This window comes from Scylla paramamosain, chromosome 16 (assembly GCF_035594125.1).
Source record: "Scylla paramamosain isolate STU-SP2022 chromosome 16, ASM3559412v1, whole genome shotgun sequence".
NCBI lineage: Eukaryota > Metazoa > Arthropoda > Malacostraca > Decapoda > Portunidae > Scylla > Scylla paramamosain.
The window spans coordinates 24,744,067-24,767,686 of NC_087166.1; the positions used below are offsets into that span (position 1 = coordinate 24,744,067).

The window sequence follows — 23,620 nt, forward strand, 5'->3', positions numbered from 1 at the left end:
CTAAGAAACAAGGGACTGGCAACTGATCCACCAATACCTTGGGTCACCAGTATCTGTTTGCGAGTCAAGCAACAAATCTACTTTTTGTTTGTTTATTTGTTTAGGAGCATAATTTATAAATAAAAAAAAAAATGAAACTATGCGTTTGGAGAGAGAGAGAGAGAGAGAGAGAGAGAGAGAGAGAGAGAGAGAGAGAGAGAGAGAGAGAGAGGTTCGCCACACCGCACTCGGAGGGGAGTTGAAATCTTGACGTATAGCGTTCCCGTAGGGACAGATCTGAAAAGGTTGTTTCTCCACTATTCCACATCATAGAAAAGCATCTTAAATGATGACTATCATTATTAATATTAGTTGTTGTAATGTATTCGCTACACTCTCCTATTATGACGAGAATGAATCACTCATCCCTAGGAGCGAATGTGGAAGCTGACAAGAGGTATTGCAGGTACTCCACGCCCTCCGCCCTTTCACTACGTTTTGACACATCTTTCCTTAATTATTAACCATTCTGAAACTTCTTATTCTACAACCACCTTCAATATATTGCCTAGAAATAACAAAATCTATCCTTTTTATTATCTTTCCTGTAAATGCTTACAGTAAATGTTTTCAGTGTTGTTGCATATGACAGTGAAAGGGTTAATTAATGAACCGAGAAGCGGCAACGACCCGCTGGCAGGTGTGGCGATCTGGGGAGATTCAACACTGTTCCGCCACAAAGGTGTCAACTGATCTAACCTGCAAACTGCTGACTTCACGTCAGGAACATCAGCGCTGGGGTGGGTGGAATCATATCTCTCTCTCTCTCTCTCTCTCTCTCTCTCTCTCTCTCTCTCTCTCTCTCTCTCTCTCTCTCTCTCTCTCTCAGTTTGAAAGCGCACGTGGCCTTAAGGCATTAAGAGAGAGAGAGAGAGAGAGAGAGAGAGAGAGAGAGAGAGAGAGAGAGAGAGAGAGAGAGAGAGAGAGAGTTGCTGTGCTGGGATAAACAAGTTTTAATTGTCTTCCATATTATTATATATTTTAATATCATTTCGTTTTTTCCAACCTCATTTCCTTATATTTACTTAATTGTTCATTAATATATATATATATATATATATATATATATATATATATATATATATATATATATATATATATATATATATATATATATATATATATATATATATATATATATATATATATATATATATATATATATATATATACATATATATATATATATATATATATATATATATATATATATATATATATATATATATATATATATATATATATGTATATATATATATATATATATATATATATATATATATATATATATATATATATATATATATATATATATATATATATATATATATATATATATATATATATATATATATATATATATTTTTTTTTTTTTATGTAAGACGGACACTGGCCAAGGGCAACAAAAATCTAATAAAAAAAAAAAATGCCCACTGAAATGGCAGTCCCATAAAAGGGTCAAAGGAGTGGTCAAAAATTGATGAATAAGTGTCTTGAAACCTCCCTCTTGAAGGAATTCAAGTCATAAGTCAAGTCAAGTCATTTCGTTTTTTCCAACCTCATTTCCTTATATTTACTTAATTGTTCATTAATATATATATATATATATATATATATATATATATATATATATATATATATATATATATATATATATATATATATATATATATATATATATATATATATATATATATATTTTTTTTTTTTTATGTAGGACAGACACTGGCCAAGGGCAACAAAAATCTAATAAAAAAAATGCCCACTGAAATGGCAGTCCCATAAAAGGGTCAAAGCAGTGGTCAAAAATAGATGAATAAGCGTCTTGAAACCTCCCTCTTGAAGGAATTCAAGTCATATATTTTAAATAGTAAATATATATTCCTATGTATATATAGGAAGGTAGAAATACAGAAGCTGGCAGGGAGTTCCAGAGTTTACCAGAGAAAGGGATGAATGATTGAGAATTCTGGTTAACTCTTGCATAGGAAGGTAGAAATACAGAAGCAGGCAGGGAGTTCCAGAGTTTACCAGAGAAAGGGATGAATGATTGAGAATTCTGATTAACTCTTGCATTAGAGAGGTGAACAGAATAGGGGTGAGAGAAAGAAGAAAGTCTTGTGCAGTTAGGCCGCGGGAGGAGGGGAGGCATGCAGTTAGCAAGATCAGAAGAGCAGTTAGCATGAAAATAGCGGTAGAAGACAGCTAGATATGCAACATTGCAGCGGTGAGAGAGAGGAGAGGAGTTGATGAGACGAAAAGCTTTTGATTTCACCCTGTCTAGAAGAGCAGTATGAGTGGAACCCCCCAGACATGTGAAGCATACTCCATACATGGACGGATAAGGCCCTTGTACAAAGTTAGCAGCTGTGGGGGTGAGAAAAACTGGCGTAGACGTCTCAGAACACATAACTTCATAGAAGCTGTTTTAGCTAGAGATGAGATGTGAAGTTTCCAGTTCAGATTATAAGTAAAGGACATACCGAGGATGTTCAGTGTATAAGAAGGGGACAGTTGAGTGTCACTGAAGAAGAGGAGATAGTTTTCTGGAAGGTTGTGTCGAGTTGATAGATGGAGGAATTGAGTTTTTGAGGCATTGCACAATACCAAGTTTGCTCTGCCCCAATCAGAAATTTTAGAAAGATCAGAAGTCAAGCGTTCTGTGGCTTCCCTGCGTGATATGTTTACCTCCTGAAGGGTTGGACGTCTATGAAAAGACGTGGAAAAGTGCAGGGTGGTATCATCAGCGTAGGAGTGGATAGGACATGAAGTTTGGTTTAGAAGATCATTAATGAATAATAAGAAGAGAGTGAGTGACAGAACGCTGAGGAACACCACTGTTAATAGATTTAGGAGAAGAACAGTGACCGTCTATCACAGCAGCAATAGAACGGTCAGAAAGGAAACTTGAGATGAAGTTACAGAGAGAAGGATAGAAACCGTAGGAGGGTAGTTTGGAAATCAAAGCTTTGTGCCAGACTCTATCAAAAGCTTTTGATATGTCCAAAGCAACAGCAAAAGTTTTACCAAAATCTCTAAAAGAAGATGACCAAGACTCAGTAAAGAAAGCCAGAAGATCACCAGTAGAGCGGCCTTGACGGAACCCATACTGGTGATCAGATAGAAGGTTGTGAAGTGATAGATGTTTGAGAATTTTCCTGTTGAGGATAGATTCAAAAACTTTAGATAGGCAGGAAATTAAAGCAATGGGACGGTAGTTTGAGGGATTAGAACAGTCACCCTTTTTAGGAACAGGTTGAGTGTAGGCAAACTTCCAGCAAAAAGGAAAGGTAGATGTTGACAGACAGCTGAAAGAGTTTGACTAGACAAGGTGCAAGCACGGAGGCACAGTTTCGGAGAACAATAGGAGGGACTCCATCAGGTCCATAAGCCTTCTGAGGGTTTAGGCCAACGAGGGCATGGAAAACATCATTGCGAAGAATTTTAATACGTGGCATGAAGTAGTCAGAGGGTGGAGGAGAGGGAGAAACAAGCCCAGAATCGTCCAAGGTAGAGTTTTTAGCAAAGGTTTGAGCGAAGAGTTCAGCTTTACAAATAGATGTGATAGCAGTGGTGCCATCTGGTTGAAATAGAGGAGGGAAAGAAGAAGAAGAAAAGTTATTGGAAATATTTTTGGCTAGATGCCAGAAATCACGAGGGGAGTTAGATCTTGCAAGGTTTTGACATTTTCTGTTAATGAAGGAGTTTTTGGCTAGTTGGAGAACAGACACATGGTTCCGGGCAGAAATATAAAGTGCATGAGATTCTGGTGATGGAAGGCTTAAGTACCTTTTGTGGGCCACCTCTCTATCATGTATAGCACGAGAACAAGCTGTGTTAAACCAAGGTTTAGACTTTAGAAGGTTTAGGACGAGAAAAAGAGTGAGGAATGTACGACTCCATGCCAGACACTATCACCTCTGTTATGCGCTCAGCACACAAAGACGGGTCTCTGACACGGAAGCAGTAGTCATTCCAAGGAAAATCAGCAAAATACCTCCTCAGGTCCCCCCAACTAGCAGAGGCAAAAACACCAGAGGCACCTACGCTTAGGGGGATTCTGAGGAGGGATTGGAGCGATAGGACAAGATAAAGATATGAAACTGTGATCGGAGGGGCCCAACGGAGAAGAAAGGGTGACAGCATAAGCAGAAGGATTAGAGGTCAGGAAAAAGTCAAGAATGTTGGGTGTATCTCCAAGACGGTCAGGAATACGAGTAGGATGTTGCACCAATTGCTCTAGGTCATGGAGGATAGCAAAGTTGTAGGCTAGTTCACCAGGATGGTCAGTGAAGGGAGAGGAAAGCCAAAGCTGGTGGTGAACATTGAAGTCTCCAAGAATGGAGACCTCTGCAAAAGGGAAGAGGGTCAGAATGTGCTCCACTTTGGAAGTTAAGTAGTCAAAGAATTTCTTATAATCAGAGGAGTTAGATGAGAGGTATACAGCACAGATAAATTTAGTATGAGAGTGACTCTGTAGTCGTAGCCAGATGGTGGAAAACTCGGAAGATTCGAGAGCGTGGGCACGAGAGCAGGTTAAGTCATTACGCACATAAACGCAGCATCCAGCTTTGGATCGAAAATGAGGATAGAGAAAGTAGGAGAGAACAGAAAAGGGGCTACTGTCAGTTGCCTCAGACACCTGAGTTTCAGTGAGGAAAAGAAGATGAGTTTTAGAAGAGGAGAGGTGGTGTTCTACAGATTGAAAATTAGATCTTAGACCGCGAATGTTGCAGAAGTTAATGAAGAAAAAGTTGAGGGGGGTGTCAAGACACTTAGGGTCGTCGACAGAAAGGCAGTCCGACCTGGGAACATTTATGGTCCCCTCCCCAGATGGGGACTCCGAGGCTGGTGTAGGAGTCGCCATGATGATTTTAAAATTTTTGAGTGAAGGGTGTGTGTGTTATTAGGTGCTTGTAGTTTTGTGTGGAGGAAGAGAATTGTCTTTAGAGGGCAGGCTGTGGCTGCCCCCTTGTGTTGTGAGACACAAAGGGAAACGTTCAGTGAGGTCACAACTGGGTTTAATAAGTTCACAGCACCCCCTGAACAGTGCTTTAGACCTCACTGGGAGTAATTATCGTTTCGGCAGGTGTCTATATATATATATATATATATATATATATATATATATATATATATATATATATATATATATATATATATATATATATATATATATATATATATAAGGTGTGTGGATGGGTGGGGAAGGAGAGATTATTACTCCTACTGGGTGTGGGTGGGTGAGGTGTAAGGGGGAGATGAGAATTACTACAGCTGGCAGATGGAATCGGGTAGTCACTTGGGATATGAGACAATCATTACCATTACAACAACAACATCTACTACTACTAATTTCAGTCGTTTATTTCTTTCACTGGTAATCTCTCTCTCTCTCTCTCAAGCTCCGCTCCTAGGAACAAGCTTAGGCAAGGGTCACCTCCACTCTAGCTTTCTTGATAACCTCCCTCTCTCCTGGGAACAGACCAAGGCAAGGGTCACCTCCACTCGTCCCTCCATCCCAAGATCAAGATTACGAACCCTTCTACAGCCGATTTGCTGACGGCTGCTGCACTGCAACCTTGCAGGCGAGAGAATTTTAAGTTTTCCTTCGAGTCTGCTCATACTGGGCTAACAATATTAAGGAAATTGAGCGGCGGAGAATACGAGCAGAAGTGTGTCATTGTTTATCAAGGCGAGTGAGAGAGAGAACAGCGGTAGGCAAAATGCTGTCCAGGGCAAGCGGGCGGTGCTTGCTGCACCAGGGGCGGCGGTATGTATATGCTGCCCCACTCTCCACCCAGACAGGTCAGAAGGTCATCACGTTAGACAATATGAACCCTCAGGTGAAGAAGATGGAGTATGCAGTGCGTGGGCCGCTAGTCATCCGCGCCACGGCAATTGAAAAGGAGCTGGAGGCAGTGAGTCTGCCTTACCATTTTTGTCTAGCTCCATTGCAGTGCTGCAACTATAAACACAAGTTTTTTTTTCATCTTTACGATAGTTTTTTTTAGATAATACTGAAATAACATTGTCATTTCCATCTGAGGGCCAGGTTTGGTTAGGTTCGGTTAAGATTAATTTAGTTCTTAAATTTCACGACTTGTCCCATCATTGTGTAGATTACAGTTTGAAAAAGTATATTTTTGTTCAGAAATAGTCACTGTCTCAAAGTCAGTAGGTTATGGTTATTTCTATCATGCCCCAGATTATTGATTATTCTGTGTGCACTGCAGTGAAGGATTGTCCCTTCACCTTGGGAAATTTGATCAGGTAAGGCATTTACAGTTTTGAACAAAAGTAGAAGATGATTGTTTCCTATGATTTCAGGGCATTGAGAAACCCTTCAAGACTGTCACCAAGGCCAATATTGGTGATGCTCATGCCATGGGCCAGAAACCCATCACATTCCTAAGACAGGTTTGTATATACATGTGTGGTGTACTGTGCTGTATGGTCTCTGCCTCACCATGACTCATTGGGCAACATATTAGTCATAAGATTGTGTGTTCTGAGAGCTCCTTCATAATTGATTCTACACATTATTACATAGCTTGTACTTTTAGTTGAGTGGGTAGCCTCATAATGTTTTTAGCACTTTCTTTCACTGTTTTGTTTTATCTAACTGACTGTCTTTCTTTATATACAATAACATCCAAATAGAAGTAAAATAAACCGTCTCATATACATTTAATCTTTACCTACCTGTGTATTTCCCCAGGTTTTGTCATTGTGCTCAATGCCCAGCTTATTAGAAGATTCTAGCTTCCCTGAGGATGCAAAAGAGCGGGCACGAGGCGTCTTGGCCGGCTGCAAGGGCACTTCTCTTGGTTCTTACAGTGATTCTCCTGGTATTGAGATTATCCGACGACATGTAGCTGATTACATACAGCAAAGGGATGGCCAGCCATCATCATGGGAAGACATTATCCTGTGTGCTGGAGCATCTGAAGGGATCAGGGTGAGATTGAATTTTGTTTTCAGTTGCACAAACAAACAATCTGGAATTGAGTTTTGAGGGAAAGAAAAGGAGTTTGATGGGAATGAGATGACAGGTTCACATAAGTGCTATGTGCTTGAAATTTTCTTGGCCAGAATTCAACTAAGAATCAGCTGTAATTAAGTCTGACTAATGCTCACAACCAAAATTAAATTCAGAGGACCATAAATAAATGAGTGATAGATACTAGTCAGAATTCACTGTTAAAACAACTATTGAAGTAGCTAGCAGTTGTTATGACCATATGGAAAACTGCTTCTATTAGCAACATAGTGGTGAAGATGAGAGGTGGATGATGAAAGCAATGTCAGTGTACATGGGAGGTTTACTGTGCCTGTTAAGGATGAAGTGATGAATTGTTGAGTGTTAGATGTACTCAAATAGAGCATTCAGATGGCCTGATCATGTGGAGAAGAAGACAGGGAAGGAGATTACAGTTATACACAAAACTGAAGCAAATACTGCAAGTTTTAGATAACCCCTATGATTACACTCTTTGGAGTGGTGCCTTCAGTGGGCTTTTTTTTTTCTACCTTTTTGTTGTCATAGGCCAGAGTCTCTTACATTGAAGAAAAAAGTGTAAGAGGAAAGTTTTTACATAGATTGGGGGAGCAACTTCTAACTACCTGGAAGAGAGGAGATTGAAATGGATGGAGTGTGCAAGAACAACATGTATAGACAGGAACAAAATAGAACCTCATCTGTCATTGATAATTCTCTACAGAGTTCCATGTTAACTCCTTCATATAATTAATAATAATAAAAAAAAAAAATTATATATATATATATATATATATATATATATATATATATATATATATATATATATATATATATATATATATATATATATATATATATATATATATATATATATTAATATTTATTCTATATTCTGTGTTTTTAGGTCAGTTTATAAGCCAAATTTTGAGCTACACCCATATAGCTGATAATGTTGAGAATCTGTTTGTAATTATGTGCATTCATTGATTTTATCTAATTGTTTTCTGACATGTTGAGTGGTACTGTGTAAGTAGTTCAAGTCAGTATTGACATGTTATTGGTTATTATTGTTATATTTTTTTATTATTATTGATTTTATTTTATTTATTTATTTATTTATTTGTTTGTTTATTTTTTCAGAGTATAATGAAGTTGATGGTGCAGCATGAGAATGGAATCAGACCAGGTGTTATGATTCCCATCCCTCAGTATCCCCTCTATTCTGCCAGTATTGATGAATATGATTTACACCAGGTTTGTGTCTGTGTTTCATACACCTGTATGTATAGAGACAAGTCTGATTTCCTTTGTTTAGATTGAGGTGATGGTGGTACTGACTTTGCCAGCCATCCCAAGCAGCCATTCACAAAACATTGTCTGGAATAACCACATTTATTCATTGTTGTAGGTAAAAAATGATGAATATGATAAATTCCTCAAGCTAGTAGATGATGATTCATGATGGGATTTTCTAGTCTGGGTGAGTGGCTAATGTGTGACAGCGGCAGCAGCAGCAGCAGCAGCATCGCAATACCACATCAGCAAAAGGTTGTTTGCTGTGCCATTTCATGTGCATCAGCTGCTGATTCAATTAATTAAACCTTATTTCACCTTTATGAAAATAAATTTGATATAATGAACATTAATTTATAGTAATTGGTGTCATTGTTTGGTGTTGGAGGTGGGCCTTTGTATGTAAATGACATCCTTAGAAAAAATGTCCAATTTTTGGTATTACAGATAAGACATTATTTATATATTATAAGAGAATAATCTAAAGCTTAGACTGAAGGAATATAATTTGAATTCATGCCGCTGCTGCCTCCATAGTAACTATTCACTCAGACCACAAAAATGCACCACAACACATCTAAACCACAGCTCACATGTTTTGGATTTAGTTGCTGCACAGTACCTCTTGCATACCTTTGGTATGCAAGAGTTTGGTATGCTCCCCTCTGGGGAGAAGTGTACAGGACATGAGGGGTGGTGTCACTTATGGAGAATTGATTGTTTTACTGGTACTGATGAGGGTGAATAAGTTGGAAGGAATTGAGAGGAGCTGTGTGATGATGACACCCAGTCTTAATTATTAGTTTTTTTCATTTTTAGTTTATGAATGTTAAAAAATGCTTGAAAGCATGTATACAATGCTTTTTCCTCATTGATAAGAGGAAAAGAAGAATCTTTGTATGTTTGGTATTGGTAGCAGATATTAATGGATTTACAACATCAAGTGGAGTCTTAGAAACATAACCCCCTTGCATGATTAAAGGCAATTGGTTATTTATTTAATTCATTGTTTTTGCACTGAGAGACTAAGCCACCCACACAGGTGTTTGATGTGAGGCCTGGGCTTGCAGTACCTTTAGTGAACAAAGCAATGGTGTTTTTTCAGGTAGATTGGTGATGAAGCTGCCTGATTGAAACAAAGCACAGGTTGGTATCCTGTCCAGGGAAGCTGAGGAACAGTTCCTGTATAGTTTGAAGATGACTTCCCAATTGAGATCTTGGTAAATTTTTTACTTCAGGAAGCAAGTGAACCATGCAGCTATTTAGCATCAGGCTGTGACAAGGACCACAAAACTCTCTTCCATCTCAGGCTTATGATAAGTTGTGATTACCATATTTAGGACAGCAAATGATTGATGGAGATAGACAACTAATTGTGAAGTAATAGCAACATTATCTTTGTGCTAAAGTTTGATATTTATGGATGAGAGTTTCATCCTAGAACATTAAGAGGTGCCATCAAAAAATTGTTTTTCAGGTGATACATTGTGATAAGTTGCACACCTCTGTGCTATTATGAACTTCTTAGAAAGGAAAAAAAGAAAATCACATTTGCTGGATTTGTCTGCATTGTATTGTGTTTGCTGCTGTCTTTGTGTGATGGTAGTTGTGATGTCACATTTTATGTTTATTATCAACTTTTGTGTTGAAGCAAGAACACACACACACACACACACACACACACACACACACACACACACACACACACACACACACACACACACACACACACACACACACACACACACACACATGCACTCACCTTTGGACAGGAGTGCTGGACTTCTTCCAGAGCACAACACACACAGACATACAGGGAGTCGGTCAAACAAGCAAGGTAAAACAAAATAACACTAACCAATATTTCAATTTGTAATGAAAAATCCACTGAGCATGAAACTTCTTAAACCATATCATATTTTGATTTGATGCTGTATTGCTCTCCAGATTGGCTACTACTTGGAGGAATCGACCAACTGGGGCCTTGACATGGCTGAGCTGGAGCGAGCGTACACAGAAGCCAAGAAAGTGTGTCATCCCAAGGCTCTGGTGGTGATCAACCCTGGCAACCCTACTGGTGAGAGGGGGAGAGTGGGATTTGGGGGTGGAATGTGAGAAGCTTGTGCTCAAAGGAATTCATCGTCCTTTGTGAATATATATAATATGCATTTAGTGTTCTATAACCATTGAAGATCCTTTTTGATAAAGCTGTGTCATTGGGACCACTCCATATATATAAGCCATACTACATTAGAGGATGGATGAGACCACAAATTGTATATGAGAATTTTTTATGAAAAGTATCCAGCCAGTGTGAATATTTTAAGAACTGGTGATATGGCCTTAATATGACTTGCCAGACTGTCAAATAGGACTGTTCTGTGTGTGTGTGTGTGTGTGTGTGTGTGTGTGTGTGTGTGTGTGTGTGTGTGAACAGCCACACAACACTGGGAGTCCTCTTGCCTTGCAGATGCTGCTGAATGAAGATCACCCACACATTCACAATTGTGGGAAATTCAGGTCTAAATAGTTGAGCACACTCCACAACAGAAATGAACACTGGTTCTTGATTCAGGCCCACATAAAAAGTAAAATTAACCAATTTAGTAACTACAATAAAAAAATAATTACTGAAACTTATCTAGTGGCATTGAAAGTCCTTATGTTGGCTGAGTGAGGTGGTTCCTTATTAATGAGGATGATGTTAAGTGTCATCTCAGTCAATTGTTTTTTTCCTCTTCTCAGATGCTAACTGTATCGACACACAGGCCTTATCCTTCCTTGTATAGATTATGGCTTCTTTCCATATGGAGAGTCCACTTGCATGGCATTATTTAAGAGGGTAGAGTCAAAAGCTTTTCTTAGCAGTTCCTCTTGCTAAATGTCTTCAATCTTAAACATTTCATCACAGTGAAAAAGTGTAAAACTCTCTCTGATTCTGCTTTTCACCTTCATGTTTCTTGGGACATCAGTGGAGGAGTATGAAGACACCTCTACAATGATTGGAACTTTTCTTAACCTTTTATATGGAGAGTTAGGTCAGCTGTATTTGTTCTAGTGCTGCTGTTTTCAGTGAGATGGTGGTATGTATAGGAAACAGAGTGAACAGTTGTCAGATTATATAATTTACCTGTGCTTTCAGTTTGGATGTTGTTGCTTTGTTATGAGAAGTAATGGATGTATTATATTCAGTTTAAGTGAAAAGAAGAGACATGGTAAAATAAAAAGCAAACTGTTATCAGAGCTAGCACTGCTTGACTCAACCAGTTCTTCATGTTCAAGGCTAGACAGGATGTGAAGACAAGCCTCAGTAATTAACACATATCCACCAGCCATAATCTTTCTAGATAGAGATGGGCATCAGTGTGCATTGACTCATTTGTGTTGTGTTGCAGGTAATGTGTTGCCACGAGAGAATATTGAGGCCGTCATCAAATTTGCCCATGAAAGGAAACTTTTCTTGTTTGCTGATGAGGTGAGTGTGTGCGAGAGAGAGAGAGAGAGAGTGTTTACATCATCAGTCAGCTAACATCATGCTGAAACAAAACGATTTTGAAATAAACCAATTATTTTTACTCAATTTTATTTCTATTTATTTGATTGATTTTTTTTTTTTTTTTTTTTTTTTTTTTACACCACATACGTGTTCTAGCTTGTTTGTGTACTTGCAAAATATGCTTCATCAGCTAATGTAATAAAATTATTGTTATCACAATAATAATTACTGTTTCTGTCTTCATCACTGTTGCCACTCTTTCAACAGGTGTACCAGGATAATATATATGCTGATGGATGTGTGTTCCATTCCTTCAAAAAAGTCATGAAGGAGCTTGGTGAACCTTACTGCCATATGGAGATGGCTTCTTTCATGTCTTGTTCTAAAGGTGGGCACTCAAGTGGGTTGCTTTGATAGAATTCCTTTTTTCATTGTATTATCATGTGTTCCATGATTTCCATGACTACTAAGTTATAATTTGGGAGGGTATGTTATAGGGCAACTAAAAGCCTATAAATTAAAGGCCTATTGATGATGCCAGTCCGCAGAGTGTAGTCAAAAGGTTCTCAAAATCTTAGGATGTCTTGAAACCTCCCTCTGGAAATAGTTCAAGTCAAAGGTAGAAGGAAATACAGAAGCAAGCAGGAATTTCCAGAGTTTACCAGTCAGAGGCATAATTGAGAATACTGGCTAATTCTTGCATTAGGAAGGTGGACAAAATAGGGCTGAGAGAAAGTAGAAAGTATGAGCACTTAAGGGATTTATTGTTCCTTCATTCCTGACAAATGTGGGAGCTGAGTGAGTTAGTGAAGGCAAGCATAATTGATTTAATTTGAGGGCTTTGCTTCCAGAACAGCATAAACACTGTTGCATTTGATTTGAAGTTACTGCTAGAGTCCAGCTCACTGTGACAAGCCCCACTTTTGCCAAAATCACCTGGCTGTGTTGTGTAAGAAATTATGGTTAAATACCAATACTAAGTCCATGAGAGTGGAAACAAAGTAACTGAAAAAAAGGTCACAATTTGCATGACATATTTCTGTAACAGCACAACTTCTTTAGTGCCATTTAATTCTTACCAGCCACTGTGGGGCCATCACCAAAGCTCACACACCAGTAATGCACCAATCACAGCACAGCCTTATCCATGTAGCCAGTGATCATTTTGGGAGGTCTCAAGATACTTCTCTAACTTTAGATAATCCTTTTGGCTCTTTTTCTTCAGGAATTAGCACTTCAGTAGGCTTTTTTTCATATTTTGTTGCCCTTCAGTATTTCTCTTGTATAAAAAGTACCAATAAAAATAAGTATTTAACATGCACATCAAGATATTCCAGGATAAAAAGAGAAACAAAAGTGAAAGGGAGGAATGTGCATGGCCATGATATATATAAGCCCATGAGGTGTCCCAGTAGACCTCATAGTGCTGAGTGCCAGTTGACTGATTATTATATTGCACATCTTGCAGCTTAAACACTTACCATCATTTTATCATCAGTTATAGCAGATGACCTTATTTTCTGTTCTGATAAATTTGACACTTTTCCTTTGTGCTAATTCATCATTTTATTGTGAGTGAAAATTTCAAAACAGAAAATTAATGTTTGTTCAAAGTGAGAGGGGAGAAGTGTGAGTGTTAAGTGTTCCCTTGCCCCACAAGAAAAGAAAAAAACTTGGCATTCCCATGTACGTATACTCGTATACTGGAAGCTGCATGGTGTAAATTCTGTATGTGTACCAAGACCCCATTCATTACAGGTTACATGGGAGAGTGTGGTCTTCGTGGTGGCTATGCAGAGGTCATCAACCTTGACCCAGATGTGAAGGCAATGTACCTCAAGAGTATCTCTGCCAAATTGTGTCCAACCACTCTGGGCCAGGTGAGTTTGTCTCAGTGTGGCTAACATGCATAACTTAACTGTCTGGTTGGTGTGAAGCTTGACAGATGGCTTGGAGTGGCTGTACCCTCACTTACATAGTTAATTTCTTCACTGTTGTTATCCCTCAGTAATTTGTAGAGGCTGTTCCCTCACTTACATAGTTCATTTCTTCACTGTTGTTATCCCTCAGTAATTTGTACTTCCATCTGATAAGGTAATTTTGTATGTGTTCCAACTGCTTAACATGTTCATCTCTCACACTGTTCGTCTCTCTTCCCTGTAGCTAGTTAGAAGTAGTTACCAAACAGCCTTGCAAGGATCAAAAGGTCTGTTGCTGTTTGGCTTTCCTTTGTATTCCTTTGTATATGTGGAACAAGGATTTTTTTTAAACGTCTGTGGACTTTTCCAATCACTTTTCACTAACTTTTGAATTAGCATGTTCTCCACTCCTGCAATAGTCACATCATTTAGCAGTATTTGTCAGTGCATCATGACTTCCTTCAAAGGATGTAGGATCTCTTTGCTGTGGATGAAGGAATAGTGCAGAGAAAAAAATTAGGATAAACAAGGCTAAAAAAGGTTTTGGAGGAAAGAAGTGTGTTCACATGTAAGCTGCTTGGAAAGAATGCAAAAAGATTGTATGAGGGAATAGCAGACTGTCTTTTATGGAAATGAACCATTGAATATAGGAGCACCCTGCTAGATATAAAGTGGTGAGTTGCTTAAAGAACTAATCAGTATTTGCACACCCACAGGCTGCAATGGAATGTGTTGTGAACCCACCAAGGAAAGGTGATCCATCCTATGATCAGTTTATATCAGAGAAGTCTGCTGTGTTGTCATCCCTTGCCCAACGTGCCAAGATGGTTGTGGAAACCTTCAACTCAGTGCCTGGCATGTCTTGCAACACTGTGCAGGGAGCCATGTATGCCTTCCCACAGGTGAGAGAGCACGACAGGGTAAACTGTTGGGCCAGCTGTGGTGTTGTGTTTCACTGTAATGGTTGGGGAGAGGCTTTTTTTTCACTGCCCAGTGTTGTGTGTGAATTGAATATTGGTTAGTTTTGTTACATAATCATAGGAGCTGTGATTACATTATTGTGGTGAGGTGTGCTTGAATACTGACTGTTCAAGAAAGACACTGTCCCCTTCTTTATTTGTTTCCATGTGATCTTACTCCTTTATGGATCATTCCTATTGGTTGATTTAAATTGAATTATTGAATGTGATGTGAAACATAATGTGATATCACTTTCTTTAATTTATTTATCTCCTACATCTATCACAACTTTAATTTAATCGAACATTTATAAATAAATGACTTTGATCTGTGAAAAATTTAAATTTAAAAAGTTTCCATATGACCATTTATTACCTGAATAAGTCAGCTTCCATTCTCCTTCCGCTTGTCATTTCCTCCTTGCCTTCATATTGTTGTTTGTGCCCACAGATCCATCTTCCACCTAAAGCAATAGAGGCAGCCAAGGCAGCTGGCCAATTGCCAGATGTCTTTTATGCCTTCCAGCTGCTTGAGAACACTGGAATATGCATTGTTCCAGGCTCTGGTTTTGGACAACGCCCTGGAACTTATCACTTTAGGTAAGAATAATGAGTCTTCATTCTCTCTCTCTCTCTCTCTCTCTCTCTCTCTCTCTCTCTCTCTCTCTCTCTCTCTCTCTCTCTCCTCTTTTTACAGCCTGGCATTTGGCTATTATGGCTCTATCATGAAATTAATCAGGGCTGAGTTTTCAGTGACATATTTTTCCCTTCTCTTTGGCTCACAGAACCACAATCTTGCCACAACCTGAGATGCTCAGTACCATGCTGGAGAAGTTCAGGGAATTCCACACAAGTTTTGTGAAGCGGTATCAGTAGAGAGGAGGAGGAAGAAGAATCCCATGCCTTACTTATGTCTAATGGTGAGTGATCTTCAGTGTGCTATCATGCCTCCTGATGTGGCATTTGCTGCTTGATCCAGTTTGAATTATTCTTGATCAAGCATGGAATTTGCATATTTAGACATGTCATGTTTTACAAACATTCACTATATGCGAAATGAAATATATGAAGAAATGTACTTTATAATACTGCAAAGATGTACAAATGGAGTGCAGTTGTGAGTGTATAACTGTGACATGATCTTGAGGACCTCTGCATAAGCTTCATCTTTACTTGGTGTAGTCAACTGATTGGATCACATGTAGGGAAGGGAATGGGTCTATTGTAATGTAGCAGGGATAGACCAGCTTGACTATCAGTAGTTTGATGTGGACGGACACAGCTGTGCTTTGGCAACAGACAAATGTGCAAAGATAGACAGTGAAGATATGTCTTATCCTCCCATAGAGTCTTTGAGGGCTTGGTGAATGTTAATTTAATCTTATGGTGTGTGTAAATAATAATAATAATAATAATAAACGGTTTATTCTTTAGGCAGTCAACAAACTGAAAATGTACATGGGGGGTGGGGAAATACTTGACATTAATCCTAAAGGTAAGTCAAATCTAGAAGAGACTACTGATTGATGGCTCGCACCATGGTGGGAATCGCACTGAGTCTGTACCGGTCCGTACGTGGCGCCTTTAGGGGCGTGTGTGTGTGTGTGTGTGTGTGTGTGTGTGTGTGTGTGTGTGTGTGTGTGTGTGTGTGTGTGTGTGTGTGTGTGTTCACTTGGTAATAGTTTATAGGTTTGCATTACACATACAGTCCTGTCTCCATATCACATATATCCAGTCTTCTTTGCCTTCTCATCTAAAAGTTCTAGCTTAGATTTGTTTTTGGTGAACTTGTTTGTCTAAGTTATATGGGCATCCCCACCACCACCACTCTTTTACGTGTGAGTGAGGGAGTGTGAGAGTGACATAAAGAGTATGAATGTATTTAATTGTAAATGGTGCTGAAACTAGAATGTTGACTTCACATAGCCAACATATATTCAGTACATTTTCTACAAAGATACAGAAATGTGTCCCCTGTTATTCACGTACTAACAATAGTGAAATCTTTATGGTAAGGAGTGAATAATAAAATATGAGATTTTATATATATATATATATATATATATATATATATATATATATATATATATATATATATATATATGTGTGTGTGTGTGTGTGTGTGTGTGTGTGTGTGTGTCTATATATATATTATATATATATATATATATATATATATATATATATATATATATATATATATATATATATATATATATATATATATATATGTGTGTGTGTGTGTGTGTGTATATAATATATATATATATGTATATATATATATAATATATATATATATATATATATATATATATATATATATATATATATATATATATATATATACTCGTATATATATATATATATATATATATATATATATATATATATATATATATATATATATATATATATATTTACTGTTCCAGAGTCTCCTTCCTCAGCAAGTACTTCATACATACTATGAATCACAAGACTGCTTCAACTGTGCTTCCTTCACCAGTCACTACTCATCAAGCTCGACACTTTTAATCTAGTGCTATCAATAAGAAATTTAATTTTCTGCACTTGTTGTCTCCAGCACAAACTTTGATATTCGGCTCACAGGAAGGAGCAGCCTATCTCTTGTAAATGTTTTGTGTATATTAAAACTAGTAATCTTTTTTTCTTTTTTGTCATTAAATGCACTTGTAAGGATGGGAGTCTTATTTTTGTGAATGTCACTTAGTACTCATAAACATTTTTTAAGGTTATTTTCTTATATAATTTTTGTTAAAAACAAGTACATCTTTCTACACTAGAATTTTCAACATTCCCAGCCACTGTGGCAAATTCTCCTGGCTCATAAATTATCACATTGGTACTCAGTGCAGTCTCAGAAGAAATATAAAGAAGTGTACTTATTCTTTTTGCAGATTCTCAAAGTCCATTTTTTTTTTTTTTTTTTTATCACATTGGCATCTAGTGCAACATCTGAGGATACGAAAAAAAGTGTACATATTCTTTTGGCAGATTCTCTTGTCTATAGATTTTCACATTGGCATGTAGTGCAATCCTGAAGGATACACAAAAAAAGGGTCCTTATTGTTTTAGCTGATTCTCCAAGCCCATGATTTTTTTTAATCATGTTGTCATGTAGTGCAGTCTCTGAGCATACATAAAAAAAGTTTACATATTATTTTAGCCAGTTCCACTCAAAATCACCTTCGAAACAGTGTAATAATCAAACATCATGCAGGCCTCACATGAAATAAAGACATGGCTTCCATTAAGGAGGCTCCACTGCCTGATTTTGTTGCAGTTACACACAAACCCAGTCAGCAATCTTCTTATATCATTACCAAATTGTCTTCACATTTAATAGTAAGAATATCATAAGGTAACCAAATTGAAATTGTCAATTGGTTTTAAAATAGTCACAATTCTTGCCTTACAGTTTGGCAGCATTCCATTGTGTTTATGAATGTTGCCACAAAATTCATACTATGATAATATCTGTCTTGTGTTCACTGAAATCACCTCCACCAATGTTGTGGAGATGAGCAAGACTCAGGAGGTAAGGACAGAGAACAGGATCTTTGCTTGCTATGATGACCAGATATGAACCGTCCAGTTGTTTATTAGGACAGGTGAAGCAATAATTGATCTCACTTCTCAGAAAAAAAAAAAAAAAAAAATTATATATATATATATATATATATATATATATATATATATATATATATATATATATATATATATATATATATATATATATATATATATATATATATAATAATAATAATGTAGGGCACCTCAAGAAAAGTAATTGATTCCTAAAATAAGAATTTTATGGGTATGAAGGATAAGTTTCAAAATGCAATACAGTGATGATCAATGGTGAACTGTTTATTAGAACAGGTGAAAGAATAATTGACATCATTGCCTCACAAAAATTTAGGGCACTTCTAAAAAGTAATTGATTACTTAAATAAGAATTTTGTTAGCATATGAAGAATAAAGTTTAAGATGTCAGATGGAATGACTTAGGATTCATTGTCTTATCAAGTCAGTATCCTCATCCATGGTTGTGATGATAGACATTTACGTATATAAGAACATAAGAAAACAAGTGGCAAGGAGCCACAAGGCAGTCCCTGTGTATCTGTGATGTGATAAACGGTGACACCCATGTCCATGCCACACACCAAGAGTATGTAGTGAATGTATAAAGTGAAAATGAAAAGAAAATGAACTGACTACCTATCACTCCTTGAGTCACCATGGTAGTAAGTCTGACACTTTTAGCATATAGTATAGCAAATATTCTGAAAACACCTGCATCTACCAGATATCTTACATTGACATTGCATCCACATCCACCTCTTCAGAAATTGATATCCACATCTTCTAAATGTGTATGTAAACATGACATCCATATACTTGTGCATATTCTTTAATGTCTCAATTCATTATGATACATTTATAGGGAGACCAATTTGAATGTGGTCTGAAAAACTACATTCACCATACACTAAGCCAATTTAGAAATCTAATTTCCTACCTCCTCTCCTCCTCACCACAGGCAAGATGCTGCCCCTGAGGGGGTTGTGTGGTGCAGGATTTTGTTGTGGCACAGACAGAATACTAGCAGTACACTATTGAGAATGTGGTGATCAATTATTCATTGCATTTTAGATCCCATTGTAACCCATTAACAAAGTGCCACTGCAAGCAAAAATGTGATATAATTATAGTCTTAGATCTGGCATCACTGTAACCATAGCTGATTTGGGTCTGTAAGTGTGGCTTTGTGTTCAGCCTCTTTAAGCTGGTCAGCCACACAAGATGTGTAATCCACTATTCTGGTGTATATTCTCACATTAGTATTCTATATTCTCATGTTATTGTTGATATTAATATGTTTTAATTTTTGTTATAGGATGATATGGTGGATTTTGTGTATATTAAAGCATACTAAATGCAGTCTTATGTGTTTAAAAATCATACCAGTGCAAGAACACAAGCATGAAGGTGAGGGAGAAGAGATTCTTTATTCTTCTAGATTCTTTAGAAACAACTAACAAATAGAAACTGTGGTGATGAACAGCTCATCACTGCACTCACATAAGAGTACATGCTGATGTTGTGGAGATCTTTTTTGATGTGTTTTATTATTTTATTATGTTGTAGTTCAAAGGGACATTTGGAAAACAGTGTTGGCTGAAATCATTAAAAAAAATTTTTTAATGAAAAAATGAAGCATCTTGAAGGAAACATTGCAGACACTACCACCTGAACCCAGTGCTGATCTAACAACACAGCCACACAGCATCAGTGTTATATTGACAAACAGAACTATGAATTATTCTTAAACATTACACTTGTTCATTATCACAGGCAGGCATTTTTTATGTATTTGGTTGTCATGAATTTCCATTATGCAAAAAGAAAAAACTAAGAGGGTAATACAGCATTTGAACCTTTTGTATGCCACAGTTTCACAGAGGCACTCATCCAGGGAATAGAGCCACTCAACCAGGGAAGGAACAGAGGCACTCACCCAGGGAACAGAGGCACTTAACCAGGGAATAGAACCACTCAACCAGGGAAGGAACAGAGGCACTCATCCAGGGAATAGAGCCACTCAACCAGGCAAGGAACAGAGGCACTCACCCAGGGAACAGAGGCACTTAACCAGGGAACAGAGGCACTCACCCAGGGAACAGAGGCACTTAACCAGGGAACAGAGACACTCACCCAGGGAACAGAGGCACTTAACCAGGGAACAGAGCCATTCAAACAGGGAAGGAACAGATGCACTCACCCAGGGAACAGAGGCACTTAACCAAGGAAGGAACAGAGGCACTTAAGGTCCGGCTCACAATCTGACACAAAAAAAAAAAATAAATAAATAAATAAAAAAAAAAAAAATAAATAAATAAATAAATAAATAAATAAATAAAAATAATAAAAAAAAAGTATAAAGTCTTTCAACTTAAAACTTTCAGGGTATAATGTGTATCTATCTGACTGTCGACTTCATGTGTGCAGAAGAATGTGATACGTCATGCCGGCTGATCGTATGACGTCATAACGGTTTTTTTTTTTTTTTTTTTTACGTCGAAGCTTTTTCTGGTGTTATTTTTTGTCATTGAGATACCTTCTTCTACATGGAAATATTCAAATAGTATACAAAGAGCGTGTAAGTTTGCTTTTTTTTTTTTTTTTTTTTTAATTCCCAATACGTACTGAGTTATCGAGGCCGTAATAAGCACGTTTTGCGTGACGTCGCGCTGATCGCGATTTTTCGTCGATAATTTTTTTTTACTTTCAAGTTTTTCACTTTATCGAAAAAAAAAAAAAAAACGAACTTACACGATGAAGGGACAACCAATATGTATCAACATGAAAAGTAACCGGAGGTTTCAACCACTCTTAAATGTTTGATAATTTTTTGAAAGTCAACATTTTTAGTTTTGAGATACAGCCGTTTAAAGATTTCAGTACAATCCAACTTAGCTATTTATTTCATGACTGGCTTTATTTTCACATGCAAAGCTCTTTCACTCATATTGATAATATACACAACAAATCAATGTATAATTCTAATAAAAAAAAAAAAGAAAAATAAAAACACTACCGACTTACCCTGGTGTCGTGTCCAGGTGCCTTGTTCTTCATCTTCTTTCGCTTTTACCGGCAAAATGCCTCACTGCTGGGTTGTCTTCACATTCCCAAGTCCTTAGAGAGAGGTTTTGTTTTATCAGCAATGAGTGACTTCCCTCTCCTCAATGGCAATGCTCACCAAACAGGTGTAGTGTACGTACTACACATCCATCGCCCCAATCCCGGGGCCGTATGTTTCACCTTCGGCTGCTTTCTTCTCCTCATCCCGCACTTTCCTTATTTTCCTTTCTTTTATCTCTTCTTTCTTCTTAGTTTCTGTTAGTGATCCAGCTAATCTCTTCCTGTCCATCCTCTTCCTTATCTCCGAGGCCTCCATCCCGCTTTCTCCCACCGCCATCCCTACAGCTGCAGATCCCAGGTTGAAGACTACTCTTCTTAGTTAGTGGCATGGTGTTTATATGCGAATGTTAGAAGGGGACTAATAATAAACAAGCCAGCTAATGTAGCACAAATGTTTTTATTAGCAAGGTGAACCACGGAGAGCAGCGCATAACATTGGCTAACTGTGACTTTTGAGGTGTCTAAGTCACTCATTAAGGGGAAACAACTAGATCCGCACCATGCTGGTGTTGCCATACATATGTCTAGAATTACTCACACAGAAACACGGAAGAAAACGAGGAAAAAATAGCTTTATTTACAGGGAATCAAGGCCCATACTCGCGCGCGCCCTTTAAATGGTTACGCCCCTCGGACCTGTAAACCACCACGTGGGGCGCGTAAAAATTTTCCAGCCATTTAAATACGCGTTCCTATATTTGCCCACATACATGTACACTTCAAATCCGCTATAATCTCAATTTTGATTTTTTTTTTTTTTTTTTTTTTTTTTTTAATATTTCAGAGGGTGAGCCAGGCCTTAACCAGGGAAGGAACAGAGGCACTCAACCAAAGAACAGAGGCACTCAACCTGGAAAAGAACAGAGGCACCCACCCACCCAGGGAAGGAACAGAGGCACTCATCCAGAGAAGAGGCATTCATCCAGGGAACAGAGGCACCCATCCAGGGAACAGAGGCACTCACCAGGGAACAGGCACTCAACCAGAGAAGGAACAGAGGCAGTCACCCAAGAAAGCAGCTGATTTGAATACTGTGCCCAATATTTTATTTGCTAATCTATCTATTCACTTGTTTTCATTTTGTTTTGGTGTGTTTTGTTATTATTATTATTATTATTATTATTATTAGTAGTAGTAGTAGTAGTAGTAGTAGTAGTAGTAATAGTAGTAGCAGTAGTAGTAGTAGTAATAGTAGTGTCGTTTATACTTTATAGTTATCATTTGTTTATTCTTAGTTATTCATTTACTTATTAATTTACTATTTGCTTTCCCTACCTCCTTCCTAGCTGCTGTTGAGGCGAGGGACGAAGTGGATGACAAACAACAAGAAAGTGCGTCAGCATTTAATTTACATATAGTTTTAGGCAGACAAGCTGATGACTGCCTTGTTCAGCCTTTAAACTTGATCCACCTCCCTTTCTCTCTCTCTCTCTCTCTGTGTGTGTGTGTGTGGAGAGAGAGAGAGAGAGAGAGAGAGAGAGAGAGAGAGAGAGAGAGTCTGACTGATATATCTGGAATGAAAGTGGAAGCGGAAGGTGTTGCTTTAATGGTCCAATTACTCTCTAACTTCCCGTGTGATCGTTAGGTGTGCGTGAGGCAAAATGGCAGGACTGTGAGCTGTGGACCATATTCTGAAACGCTACGCCGCACTCCGATTACTCTGAAAAACCTCTAGCTGAATTGTTACATGAATTTTAAGGGTGTTTTTACAATTTTAATAACAGATTAACAAGATATTTTCATTAATATAAAAAAAAACTCATGAAAACCTGTCTAATAATCTCAGTGGCCTTTGAAAGCAGTCCGCATGAGAGTGAAGCGTTTCGGATCAGAATAGAGACCTGGGAGGTGAAGTCATCGAGACACTGCATGCGTGCGACCCTCACATTTCACCCCCACTCCCTCCAGCCCTGTCTGATATAAGAACATGAGGGAAGCTGCAAGACTCCGAATAGTTTTATGCATATGACAGTCCTGTATGTCTAGCCACTGTCACTCCTGACCGTAAATGTAACTATCTAGTTTAGTTCCCTGCTCGTTACACTAGCCGATTAATCAGCTGGTTAGTGAATATATTCTGTCTCAATAAATAAATAAGCACTTAAATTTCCATGATCACATTCACACCTGTCTATTAATAATCTTTCGTATTTATCGCCTAATTTTCCGTGATTCACACCTG

The 23,620-nt window shown here is 37.7% G+C and overlaps 1 protein-coding gene across 3 annotated transcripts; it reads left to right on the forward strand.

The window, feature by feature from the left end:
* The first annotated feature begins 5,549 nt into the window (after nucleotides 1-5,549).
* Nucleotides 5,550-22,521, forward strand: LOC135108178 (alanine aminotransferase 1-like). 3 transcript variants are annotated; one of them, XM_064018953.1, is made up of 12 exons: nucleotides 5,550-5,960; nucleotides 6,370-6,459; nucleotides 6,761-7,000; nucleotides 8,183-8,296; nucleotides 10,283-10,412; nucleotides 11,731-11,810; nucleotides 12,099-12,219; nucleotides 13,590-13,711; nucleotides 14,467-14,652; nucleotides 15,161-15,309; nucleotides 15,495-15,629; nucleotides 22,223-22,521. In XM_064018953.1, exons 1-11 carry the CDS (start codon nucleotides 5,766-5,768, stop codon nucleotides 15,583-15,585), a joined length of 1,518 nt encoding a protein of 505 aa, XP_063875023.1. In that variant the 5' UTR covers nucleotides 5,550-5,765; the 3' UTR covers nucleotides 15,586-15,629; nucleotides 22,223-22,521. The 3 variants fall into 3 exon arrangements, with proteins under 3 accessions (XP_063875023.1, XP_063875024.1, XP_063875022.1); XM_064018954.1 differs by lacking the exon at nucleotides 22,223-22,521 and adding an exon at nucleotides 20,188-20,380; XM_064018952.1 differs by lacking the exon at nucleotides 22,223-22,521 and adding an exon at nucleotides 17,139-19,674 and having other exon boundaries at nucleotides 5,552-5,960.
* Nucleotides 22,522-23,620: the final 1,099 nt, after the last annotated feature.

Coding starts and splice junctions, on each gene's coding strand:
- LOC135108178 (XM_064018953.1), top strand. CDS start 5,766: ATGCTGTCCAGGGCAAGCGGGCGGTGCTTGCTGCACCAGGGGCGGCGG. Junction 8,297..10,282: donor ATGAATATGATTTACACCAG/GTTTGTGTCTGT, acceptor ATTGCTCTCCAG/ATTGGCTACTACTTGGAGGA. Junction 12,220..13,589: donor TTTCATGTCTTGTTCTAAAG/GTGGGCACTCAA, acceptor CATTCATTACAG/GTTACATGGGAGAGTGTGGT.